This window comes from Pyrus communis, chromosome 2 (genome assembly GCF_041283825.1).
Source record: "Pyrus communis isolate YQ-2024b chromosome 2, ASM4128382v1, whole genome shotgun sequence".
Lineage (NCBI taxonomy): Eukaryota > Viridiplantae > Streptophyta > Magnoliopsida > Rosales > Rosaceae > Pyrus > Pyrus communis.
Genome location: NC_142566.1, coordinates 5,812,354 through 5,824,464, shown reverse-complemented (window position 1 = coordinate 5,824,464; position 12,111 = coordinate 5,812,354). Strand labels below are relative to the sequence as shown.

At 38.0% G+C, this 12,111-nt stretch overlaps 1 protein-coding gene across 2 annotated transcripts; it reads left to right on the top strand.

Moving 5' to 3' along the window:
- Nucleotides 1-651: 651 nt before the first annotated feature.
- LOC137748473 (uncharacterized) lies at nt 652-10,294 on the top strand. Of its 2 annotated transcripts, none has more exons than XM_068488628.2 (14): nt 652-1,287; nt 2,577-2,663; nt 3,337-3,440; nt 3,614-3,664; nt 4,680-4,851; nt 4,973-5,284; nt 5,590-5,793; nt 5,888-6,397; nt 6,520-6,729; nt 7,061-7,249; nt 8,009-8,181; nt 9,076-9,228; nt 9,329-9,410; nt 9,488-10,294. In XM_068488628.2, exons 1-14 carry the CDS (start codon nt 799-801, stop codon nt 9,875-9,877), a joined length of 3,126 nt encoding a protein of 1,041 aa, XP_068344729.2. In that variant the 5' UTR covers nt 652-798; the 3' UTR covers nt 9,878-10,294. The 2 variants fall into 2 exon arrangements, with proteins under 2 accessions (XP_068344729.2, XP_088539374.1); XM_088683248.1 differs by having other exon boundaries at nt 668-1,287; nt 2,991-3,440.
- The last annotated feature ends 1,817 nt before the right edge of the window (nt 10,295-12,111 follow it).

Genomic DNA, 12,111 nt, shown 5'->3' with positions numbered 1-12,111 from the left:
ATAAACACATAACAAAATTTTTGAAAAAAATGTGGCGGAATAGCTATATTGATTTATGACACCTCTTTTCAAGATCTACATTGATCGATTTTCAATTCTATGGACCATTTTGATGGTGTGGATCAATTTCAGGTACCAATAAAAATCCATAAATCTTGTGGGACCCATTTATGTGCCACATTAGCATATAACATAATATTTGACATAATTGCGACGGAAATACCAAATTGATTTGCGATATTTTTTTAGTGACTGCATTAATCGATTTTCAATACCAAGAATTATCTTGATAGTGTGGGTCAATTTCAAAAACTATTTGTGATAAGGACCCTAAATAATTTGATTGTTTATGACTAAAATTAATTAAAAGTTAAACGAATAAGTTTTGAATTCAACCTTAACTTAGTATTGGGCTTTCGTAGCCGTCACATGAAGTTAGCATCAATGGGACTGGATCCATCAAGTCCAACAAGTTAAATGATTTAACTTGCAACTAAGCACCAAAAGGGCCCACTATTAACACCGGTGAGGCCGTCCCTCAACTCTTCGAAGGTAGAATCTCTCTCTCTCTCTCTCTCTCTCTCTCTCTCTCTCCATATATAAATATATATATATATATATATATGTATGTATATATATATATCTCGCTATCTCTCTCTTTCTCTCCATGTCCATGCCACATCGCACCAGCACCCCACCATCACCTCCTTTACTTTCTCTCTCTCTCGGAGGCTGCTTCTCGTCACTTTGCCGGGAAAATAGCCTACGAGGATAAAAGAACAATATTAACTCCTTGCAATGGGCCGGAACTCATCGTCTCCTCCAGCTATCCTCGACGACAATGGCGGTACCGATCTCGGCTTCCACTCGATTCGCGATCGCTTTCCTTTTAAGCGGAACCCTAACCCTATCCACCAGAGAGACCGACCCAGGGGGCTCTTCACGGATCGACAACCTTTCCCTCGCCCCCCGCCGAGATCGCACCACCGCTTCTATCGCAAGGGCTTGCTCTGTCTTTTTCCCTTCAAAGGAAAGTCGGCGTTCTACGCGGTCCTCATCTTCGCGCTCTTTGTGTTCGCCGTGGCCACGATGCTGTTGCAGAGCTCCATGACCTTGGTCTTCAGGCAAGGGAGTGAGAGAGGGCGCTTGCTCAGGGAAGGCTTGAAGTTTGGGAGCACCTTGAGGTTTATGCCTGGGAGGGTTTCGAAGAGGGTCGTGGAGGGTGATGGGCTTGATCGGGCTCGAAATGAGGCGAGGATTGGTGTTCGACCGCCGAGGCTTGCTCTTGTGAGTGTTATTTTCTTGCTGCATTTGCCTGAATCTGGATTGTTTGTTATGAATTTGAAATTTGAAATTACATTTCGTAGTAATCGTGTTTATCAAAGTGTGCTTGAGGTCTTTTACTTGAGCACTTTTGGACAATGGGAGCATATCGGGAGCTGGTAAACTAGATTTTTGATTCTGGCCAATAAGGAAAGTAGAATTTTAATCTCCCTAGCATTAAAATATGTATTTTATGGTTCCGATGTACAGTTTTCTCTAATGAAATAGGAGGGATTATTTCGTTGGGTTTGGATACGTTACGACGGAGAAAACAATTTTGTTGGAATGGGGTGGAGATTAATTGGAGCTATCTATCAGCAGAGGCTGATGCTATCAGAATGTACTTTATGAGAGTGGTAAATGAGGTGTTTGGGTAGTAATATTTTCATTTTGGAGAGATATTTGAATGCCACCCGTATCACTTGAATCTTTAAAAAAGCCTATGAAGGAGGGGGTGCAACATGTCCTGGCATACTAGTTTGGTTTTCTTGTGTCGTGTGGAAGGACAGTTTTCGGGGACGTATTTAATTACACATTTATGAGGTGTGGATAGCAGAAAATGCCAACTCTTTAAACTCTGAAGCAGCAGATGCCCACCAAGAATAAGCAGATCTTGCAATGAAGAACTAATTTTCATTGCACGAAGTAGTCCAACTCCTCAGACCTTTTTCTTTTTTTTTGGCTGGATGACATATTGGACTGTATGTTTATGGTAAACCCTGTTTTGATAAATAGGCTAAATCTTTTGGTCTCAATAATTTGGCTGCTTGAAGCTGAGCTAGCCGGTTTATGGTAGTGTAAGGGGCTTTCAGTATTTTCTTCTAATAACTAGTAATTCTCTTCTAGTAACTCACAGGACCAGTATATTTTATTGGAAAACATTCCGTTTGATCTCTGTATGTCACAATGCTGCCTCGTATTAAAGCATAGAGTGGCTAATGGTTATGTGTAAGCTTGATCTTTGTGTTCATCTCATATGCCATTCTTCTTTGTTTAAGACATCTGGTCCTCTCTTTCTATGTTTATTGTATATGCAATTTTCTTGTGAATGTAAATATATGGTTAGAAGTATCTTGAAGCTGCCTGTCTTGTTTAAATCTTTATTTTCATATAATAATTAGAATATGGAGATGTGTACCTCAATATCATTGGCTACCATACTCACCATAATAGGCAATCTTATTTAATTCAACAAGTTTTATGCACCGAGTTGATTTTCACTTTTGGTTGTGCCTACTTTTGATACTTGTCAGATCTTGGGAAACATGAAGAAAGATCCACAATCTTTGATGTTGATTACCGTGATGAAGAATATCAAGAAACTGGGTTATGAACTTAAGGTCAGTTCTTAGTGCAAATGTGCTCATAATTTTGTTTTACCATCTGATGAGAAACAAAATATTTTTATTTTTTTTATTCGAGCGATAGCGTTAGTAAGTTAAATGTGAATGCAGAACAGAGAGGTCCAAACTTTGGGAACAAGCTGTTTTCTGATGATAAATAAACAACCTCTTTAATCCCTGTGCTAGAACCATGCGTATAACTTCCTTCAGTTTATCAAATTATAATTGCAAAATGGCTAAACTAAACAATATTGTAGGATTAAGATACAGCTGCCTTCCAATCCCCATGAATAAAGAAGAAAGGCTGATTTTGGAATTTCACAGGAAAATGATGCCCACAACAATGCCCCAAAGAAAATAAATTTTCATGTATTTCTTTGGTAATTGAGGACATTTTGCTAATGGATTGGGAGAACGCAAAATTTTTACAGAATTGCAGTGTGTGATGGTTGTATTTGGGTGGTGTGGATAGAACAAGATGCGAGGGTTCTTAAAGTTTACAAGGGGGATAAAGTGGATCCTGTTATCTTAGTAGCATATGCTGCTCATTTGTATGGGAAAAGGAAGTAGAAGTGCAAATTAATTGTGTTACTAAATCAAATCATTCATAGAAATAAGTACCTATGTACTCAACTGCTACTTATGCGCTCTTGCAATGCCTATGTAACAGATTTTTTCTGTAGCGAATGGTAAAGCACATAAAATGTGGGAGCAATTTAATGGCCAGATTTCCATTTTAGCTCCGGAGAGTTATGGGCTTATTGATTGGTCAATGTACGTTCGCCTCTTATTTTGTATTTGGGGTTTTTTACCCTAATTTTTGTTTTTTTTATTTTTAATTGGACTGAAAGTCTTCAAAATTTGTTGATACTGAAGTAACTTCAAAATTTACCCTTACCCTTGGTTGGTTTACTTGGCAAGATATTGACACCTGTTACTTTCTACAGTTTTGGAGGTGTCATTGCTGACTCACTGGAAGCAAAAGAATCCATTTCAAGGTGGGTTTGTATGACAGTCCTTCTATGGTCCTGTAATTAACTTTAAGAGGATTTCTTTTGCATGCACTACCTACATGACCATGGATCCATTCATATCCCATCTCATAAACCCAGAGTATTTTCACTGGTTGGTTGATCATATGTTTAGACTGATTTGTTATTCATTTTATGGCAACCCAACTTGGGAGAAAATACAAAACGTGGAAGTTGCTAAGAATGTGTCTAATATATGTTTTGTATTACCACGTGGAGTTCGGAATAGATGTTAGAAGTTGTTATAGATTTACAGAGCATATAAAAAGTTTGTACCATAATAAGTTATGTTTTTTGGGTAGCCAACAAATATTTGGTATTAGCACGCCTGTGTTTTGAAGCAATATCGCCTGATCAGGACTCAGTAACTATGACTAACTGCAGCATTAGTAGTAGCAACTTTTCAAATCCTTTCCTTTAGGGATAGACACCAATAAATAAAAGGTATATTTCAAGGAAGGAGGGAGGGGAAGAGAGAGAGGTTTGGTAAAATAATATAAACAATAGATTGGATACAAAACTTTTTGGGAAGTTGGAGTCAAGGCAAGAGGCAGTATATATTATTAAAGCTAATTGTTAAGTCCACAAACTTATGATATATTCCTTTGTTATTTTTATTTTTTGATTTTGAGGGTAAGACGTGGTTACTGCAGGTATTTAAGATGAGGCATGAGAGGCAGTAAACTTAAATCAGCTGTGGTTTTATTTATTTATTTATAAATTTAACCCATGGTCTGCTCCATTTTACTATTTTAAATTTCTTGTCTTTCTTTAATTCTTTCAGAAACAATATAAATGTTCTCATAAAGAATTTTCTACCTTCTCTTTTCTCATTCTTTTTTCTTTTATAACCGCAGTATATCATAGTTAAGTATACCAAAAGTAAAAGCATACTCAAGCTAGTACTTTCACATAATGAAATGCATGCATAAAGTTGCTTCAGTTGAACTTGCTATGATTAGTGAGATTTAGATTCATGCAGCCTTATGCAGGAGCCTTTTTGTTCAGTACCACTGATATGGATAATTCAAGAAGATACACTTGCAAATCGGCTTCCCGTGTATGAAGAAATGGGCTTGAAGAATCTTATTTCTCATTGGAAAAGTGCTTTTAGCAGAGCTAATATTGTCGTGTTTCCAGATTTCACTCTGCCGGTAGATATTGCCTTCATTTGTTTTAAAAATATTTTGTTGCACTGTATTCCTAATTATTTTTGCAAAATGATTGTTCTGTGGTTTCTTAAGTTTCTTATTTTTTCCTTCCATCCTGTGTCAGATGTTATATAGTGTTCTTGACACTGGAAACTTCTTTGTCATTCCGGGATCACCAGTAGATGTTTGGGCTGCAGAAAGGTACAGAACAACCCACTCCAAGAATCAGTTGAGGAAGATAAATGGATTTAGTGAAGATGATATGCTGGTTGTAGTTGTTGGAAGTTCTTTTTTCTACGATGAGCTTTCATGGGACTATGCTGTGGCAATGCATTCTATAGGGCCACTGCTAATAAAATATGCAAGGAGGGATGATGCAGGAGAGCCGTTTAAATTTGTTTTCTTATGTGGTAATGCCTCTGATGATGCTTTCCAGGTAATTAGCCTTAATCGATGCCTCTGGATTATGCTGTTGCCCCAGTATGCATAACAATTTGAGCTTCTTGCATCTTATCTAATGTATTCAAGCGCCTCTATTTTCCCAACAAATGATTTTTCTGGCTAATGGCAACTGAAAAAAAAAAAATTGCGATATGAATCTGGTTGCTGACAGAATGACAACGGTGACTGAAAATGATGTCCTTTGTATATTTCATTGTGATATCTGGTTAATCTTCTGGCGTGTTTTACTCTTGCACTGGCATTTATTCAGTCATTTTGATCCATTGATCTCTCGTGTAGGAAGTTACTTCACATCTGGGACTTCTTCATGGATCTGTACGGCATTATGGCTTGAATGGTGATGTGAACAGTGTGTTATTAATGGCTGACATTGTTCTCTACGGTTCTTCACAAGATCTGCAGGGTTTTCCGCCATTACTTATCCGTGCCATGACCTTTGGGATCCCAGTTATTGCACCTGATTTTCTTGTCTTGAAGAAATATGTGAGTTCATTCAAATTCTTTTTGTCCTGACAGTAATTTTCTTATACAAGTGAAGGTGTCTGTTTTATTGTCTTTTACATTTGTGATATTACAGGTGGTTGATGGAGTTCACATGATATTTTTCCCAAAACATAATCCTGATGCTTTAATGAGTGCTTTCTCACTTATGATTTCAAATGGGAAACTTTCTAAATTTGCTCGAACGGTTGCCTCTTCGGGAAGGCTGCTTGCTACGAACTTGCTGGCATCAGAATGCATAACCGGTTATGCAAGGCTTTTGGAGAATGTGCTAAATTTTCCATCAGATGCTCTGCTGCCAGGGCCAATCTCTCAGCTTCAACAGGGTACTTGGGAGTGGAATTTGTTAGGGAATGAAATAGATTACAGAACAGGAAATGTTATGAACATTGATGAGCAATCATCCTGGAAAAACACTAGTGTTGTTAATGCCCTAGAAGAAGACTTGTTGGGTTTTGGTTACTCACCAAACATCTCTGAAAATGTAACTTGGGATTCGGCATTAGATATTCCAACTCAATTGGATTGGGATCTCTTCAAGGAAATTGTAAGCTCTGAAGAATATGAGACATTAGAAATGGAGGAGGTATGTCATTTCCTGAAACTACAGAACTTGTGTGTCTCTAGGTCAATTTCGACTCTTCTTTTCCCTCCCTTTTTTATAGTCATTCTCGAAAGACATCTGAAACAGGACATTCTTTCTTGTAGCTATCAGAAAGAATGGAGAAAGATCCTGGTTTATGGGATGACATATATCGTAATGCCCGAAAAGCTGAAAAGCTTAGATTTGAAGCAAATGAGAGGGATGAGGGTGAACTTGAGAGGACAGGCCAGACAGTATGCATTTATGAGATATACAGTGGGTCTGGGACCTGGCCGTTCTTGCACCATGGCTCTCTGTACCGTGGATTAAGCCTTGTGAGTTCCTTTTTTATTCTTTCTGTTTTTTTATTTATTTTTTATTTTTTATGCTGTATGTTTTTTAATACCTTCAAGATTCATTATTTTCACTATTCTCGTGGTTAAACTTATCATCTTTTCTAATATCCTATGCTGTATTAAGATGCATTTCTTGTAAGGACAACGATGAAAGCTTTAAACTTGCGTTTACTGTATGCTTTCATTTAATTAACAGCTAGAAACTTTGTTTTAATGCAAAAGCTCCAGTTCTTTTTGAAGTTTCAAAATAATGCTTACATCTGAACAGTTGCCTAATGTTTTTTAAATTATCCTACAATGTATGTGGTAGTCAAAAAGAACACAGAGGTCAACATCAGATGATGTGGATGCTGTTGACCGGCTTCCCGTATTGAATGAAACTTACTATCGCAATATTCTCTGTGAGATTGGTGGAATGTTTGCTATTGCAAACAAGGTGGATAGCGTTCATAAGCGACCTTGGATTGGGTTTCAATCTTGGCGTGCTGCTGGTAGTAAGGTATTTCTTATTTTTGGTAATTTTATTCAGAAGCATTTGTCTAATCTCATTTAAGTTCCACAATCAATCTTGTCCAGTGGTCCAAACTGTATATTTAATCAGTTTCTGTTTAATTATTGTCGCTGCAAAAAAATAAAAATAAAAAAATAAACAAAGTATAGTCATGTAATTGGCATCCTTGTCGTCCAAGCAAATAGATGAACACAAGATTCTGAATAAATATAGAATAATCGGGATCATAAATAGCTATATAACATTTTATGACTTATATTTTGCATGGATGACTCATGTTTGCCTACAAACATACATTCCTATATAGACACACAAAACTCTAGATTCCTTTGAATGGTTTTGGTGACAGATAAATTGAACAGAAGTATAGTTACAAGGAAACATATATGGTACAAGTATTGAAACTTGTACATAATGATTGATGTATGAATTTATGTAGGGGTGTGTGTGTATAATCTATACTCTGTATACATATAATATTGTTCTTTAGGGCACGTTTTGATACATGGGATTTGTTTGGGTTGGGTTGGTTCTATTTACACCCCTCATTTTAAATGGTACAAAATAAGCCTGCATAAGGGTCCCAGCTTATCAGTTGTTTATTAACCCCATGTCTGGTCCAAGCTGATATTCGTGTTGAATAACCCATATCAGTCCTAGTCCAGTCAATCAAACACCTCATAAGTGCATGTAGGCATGCATTGTTCTTTAGTTTGCCATCATATTCATCATTGTTTTTCAAAGCAGGTTGCTTTGTCCAAGAAAGCTGAAAGGGTTTTGGAAGAAGCAATACAAGACAACACAAAAGGTGATGTGATATACTTTTGGGGATGCTTGAACATGAATGGTGGAGTGACAGGAAGTAAAGATGCACTCACGTTTTGGTCTGCATGCGACATCTTAAATGAGGGACACTGCAGGTACTTGTATGGTATATTAGTTGAAAATTTGGTGAATGAGAGATATAACTGTGATTGTTATCAAGGGTTTGGGAATCTAATAAGTGATGCCATGCTCCACAGAGATACCTCCTTGAATGAGGAATTCTTTGGTGAGGCAGCTGTATGCAACCACTCTCTCACAGTGGGTGGGACAGTGGCCGCATAGGGCTGTCTGGTACAAAAATTTGTTCTTATCATTAAAACTCAAAGTTTTCAAGCCTTTTTCATTAGTTTTCCTTTTAAACAATGGATGTTGGTATTATGAGAGCGAGGTTCCCTATTGTCATCCAATGCCAATGGTACACTTAGAGCCAAAATCCATGGAATAATGAGTCCAGTTGCGTTACTCTATACAGTAAATTTTGGGTATACAGTACACTAAACCCAACCACAACTTACCTTTGATGTTAGCTCAGTGGGTCTGGCTGAGGCACATTGGTTTCTCCCGTGTGGTCTTAAGCTCTAAAACCCCAAGATACCAATCTAGCAATTGCTAGTACGCCCTTAAAAATTGTCAGGTTCGGCGGTGGACCTCAGTTTGGAAGCTGTGTGAACAAAGCTGACAGGAATCATGGATTACAAAAGTTAATTTTCTTTATCTGCCGACTACTCTCTAATATTGTCAAGCACAAAAATAGAAATACGAAGGTGTAGAGATTTTGTTTTTCATGAACCCAAATGATGGGGGCATTGTCAATCTCAAAATGTGTGCATGGCTGCATGTGCAAAACGTTAATTCATATAGATATTCACACAGATTTATGAGGCATTTAGGTTTCTTATATCAATAAAGCAAATGCCAATGAGTTCATTAATTCATCAAGATAGAGTATGATTTTGTTTTTTTTTTTTTTTTACTTAAAATGAATGCAGAAACGTTTTTGAAGATGCATTTCGTTGGATGTATAACTTGCCCTCAAATACAGAAGCTCTCCCTCCCATGCCAGAAGATGGTGGTCACTGGTCTGCCTTGCATAGTTGGGTGATGCCAACTCGTTCCTTCGTTGAGTTTGTCATGTTTTCTCGGTAATTTAATCACAACATTTTCTGCTTTTCTGTTACAGCTCCTGAGACAAAGGAACTTGCGGATGATTAATATAACTGAAATTTTGTATTTAAACTACAGGATGTTTGTTGATTCTCTGGATGCCTTACACGCCAATTCTGGCAATAGAAGTATTTGTTTGTTGGGTTCTTCAGAACTTGAGGTATGTTATTTAGATCACGTTTTCTGGTCTCACATGGAGTTTAACATTCGTCACTTACATTTTTTAAATATCAACAGAAAAAGCATTGTTACTGTCGGGTATTAGAAGTCCTTGTGAATGTCTGGGCTTATCATAGTGGACGAAAGATGGTTTTTATAGATCCAATTTCTGGTGCACTGGAAGAGCAGCACCCAGTTGAGCTACGGAAAGGATTTATGTGGGCTAAGTATTTTGATAGTACATTGCTAAAGAGTATGGATGAAGATTTAGCAGAAGCTGCAGATGACGGTGATCATCCAAGGGAGATGTGGTTGTGGCCACTCACCGGGGAAGTGCATTGGCAAGGAATTTATGAGAGGGAGAGGGAAGAGAGATATAGACTCAAGATGGACAAGAAAAGGAAAACAAAAGAAAAGTTATTTGAAAGAATGAGGCATGGATACAGACAGAAGTCACTTGGAGGATAGAAAGGTTATACTTGTAGTTGAAATGGTGTAGTTTCCGTCACACTCGAATTGTGATACATCTACTGAACACGCTATTTCTCAACTGTGGAGTGCGAAAAGGACTCTCGACGATTGAGGATAAGATTTATTCTTTCTAACAGCGACAGCATGGTCTGGAAAGACGGATTTTGTAGGTATTTTTCTCCGACAGGATATAGATATTCAAAGTGGATGGAAGACGGTAGCTTTTCCAGCGATGGCAGCTCACTTAGCATGTGGGGCATTTACCGTCGCGTTTGAAGTGGCAGAGAGATGTCAGGTTTTTGAGCAGTACACACAACATTCGTTGAAATTCTTTTTCACAAATTGACAGCATCATGTATTCTTTTGGCAGTGCTGATAGGAAATTTTGATTAAAATAAAAAGCAGTTGTTGGCAGTTTCTTGTTTTGATTTTTGTCACACTGAATCGACCAGCGATTTTATTGTTCGTGTTGGGAAAGATTCGACAAGATTAACTACTTGTGTTGGCCCAACCGACTATGTTGGTCCCATCCCTATTACACATTGTGTTGTACATAGCGATGGAATGAATGGAAAACTGCAGAAATGTTATAGGGTAAGAGCATCTCAATCATTCTTTGTGTTTTATAGATGTGTTTAGGACTTTCTCACCGGTGTGTGAGTGCTCCTAATTCCGTCAACCCGCTCAGTCGCCGGCCCTAGTAGTGACCAGGGTAGGTGGCATCCCTTTTTCTTCTTCTTTTGTCTCTCTTCCCTTATCTGTGCGACTGGCGTTCTCCATGTATTTCGACCCGTTTTTCTTGGTAATCCACCCCCTTATGGCCTCCGATCTTACCTTGCATCGGCCTCAATTAGAAAGTCCCACTTCGAACCTTCTTTTTCTTCTTCTCCCTCTAGTTTTTCCACCTCCATGACTCTAATCCAGCCATCTTCTGACTTTTCTATTTGCTTCTGCCCTCCATCGTTCTCACACATGTCCAATTCTACAACCATATCTTTTGCCCGCATTTCGCAGCTTTCTCGGAAGGTGTGTTGAGCTTCAGCTTGGGTGTACGCACCACCACCTTCCAATTGTATGTTGTTTTCGGCTTTGTTGTTGGGGGAAAGTTCTTTCCCACTAGCTTCTTCCTTTGGTGGCTGCAGTTTTGATTTGTGTGGTGCTTGGTGGAGGAAGATGGAGCCTTCATCTTTTCTGATTATGGGGTTGTGTTTGGTGCGATCTAGGGCATGGAATGCTGGCTTGTGGTCGACGGCAGGTACTTTGACGGCGGCGAAGGAAGCTAGTCTTTTAGGGATTTTTTGCTTTTGTGTTTTTCTGTTTTGGGCTCTTCCCTCGGGTTGGGTTTTCGTTTAGTGTTGGGCGTTCACTTTTTGTTTTGTGTTTAAAGTGTATTTGGGCCCCCTTGTATGTACTTATACTCTCTTAGTAATAAAAATTACTTTTTGACAATATATATATATATATATATATATCAAAAATGGTTTTTTGGAAGCTCTTTAAGAAATTTTACTTCAACCAGGGGTTTAGGGAACTGTTATTAGCACTTCATATCCATCCCTGAATCCGAATCTGAACCGAATAATATATATAATATATAGTAGAATAGGAAACTGTTATTAGCATTTCAAAAATCTCATTCTGCACTCTCATAAATGCATTTTTCTTTCTAATTATAGAAAGTTTGGAATGCCAAATGAGATTTTTGGAGTGCTAATAACAATTTTCATAATATATATAAATATTATATTTATATTTGAGTGAACCTATACTACTATTACCATATTCATTAATCACCGCATAAATATTTAGTATATAATATAATAGTATTCGCTGAACCCTATACTATGTTCATTATGCACCAAATATCATGCTTATGGGAGATATCAACAATCAACATTAACACTATTTTATTCAATACTCCTATTTTTATACTTGCCAAAATTCAATCATTGTTATGTTTTTTATTATTGGACGTGGCTTGTCACATCCCGGTCCAGGCCCCCACCACATCTCGAGTTCGACTCCATCTCTGCACGATATTGTCCGCTTTGGGCCCCTACCACAGCCTCACGATTTTGTTTTTGGAAACTCACACGATAACTTCCCAATGGGTCACCCATCCTGGGAATGCTCTCGCCCAAACTCGTTTAACTTCGGAGTTCCTACAGAACCCGAAGCCAGTGAGCTCCCAAAAGGCCTCGTGCTAGGTAAAGATGAGAATATACATATAA

Excerpts from the sequence above, each read along its gene's own strand:
- LOC137748473 (XM_068488628.2), top strand. The coding sequence starts at position 799 with ATGGGCCGGAACTCATCGTCTCCTCCAGCTATCCTCGACGACAATGGC. Across the intron at positions 4,852-4,972 it reads TTCCAGATTTCACTCTGCCG|ATGTTATATAGTGTTCTTGA; the intron begins GTAGATATTGCC and ends ATCCTGTGTCAG. Across the intron at positions 6,398-6,519 it reads AGACATTAGAAATGGAGGAG|CTATCAGAAAGAATGGAGAA; the intron begins GTATGTCATTTC and ends TCTTTCTTGTAG.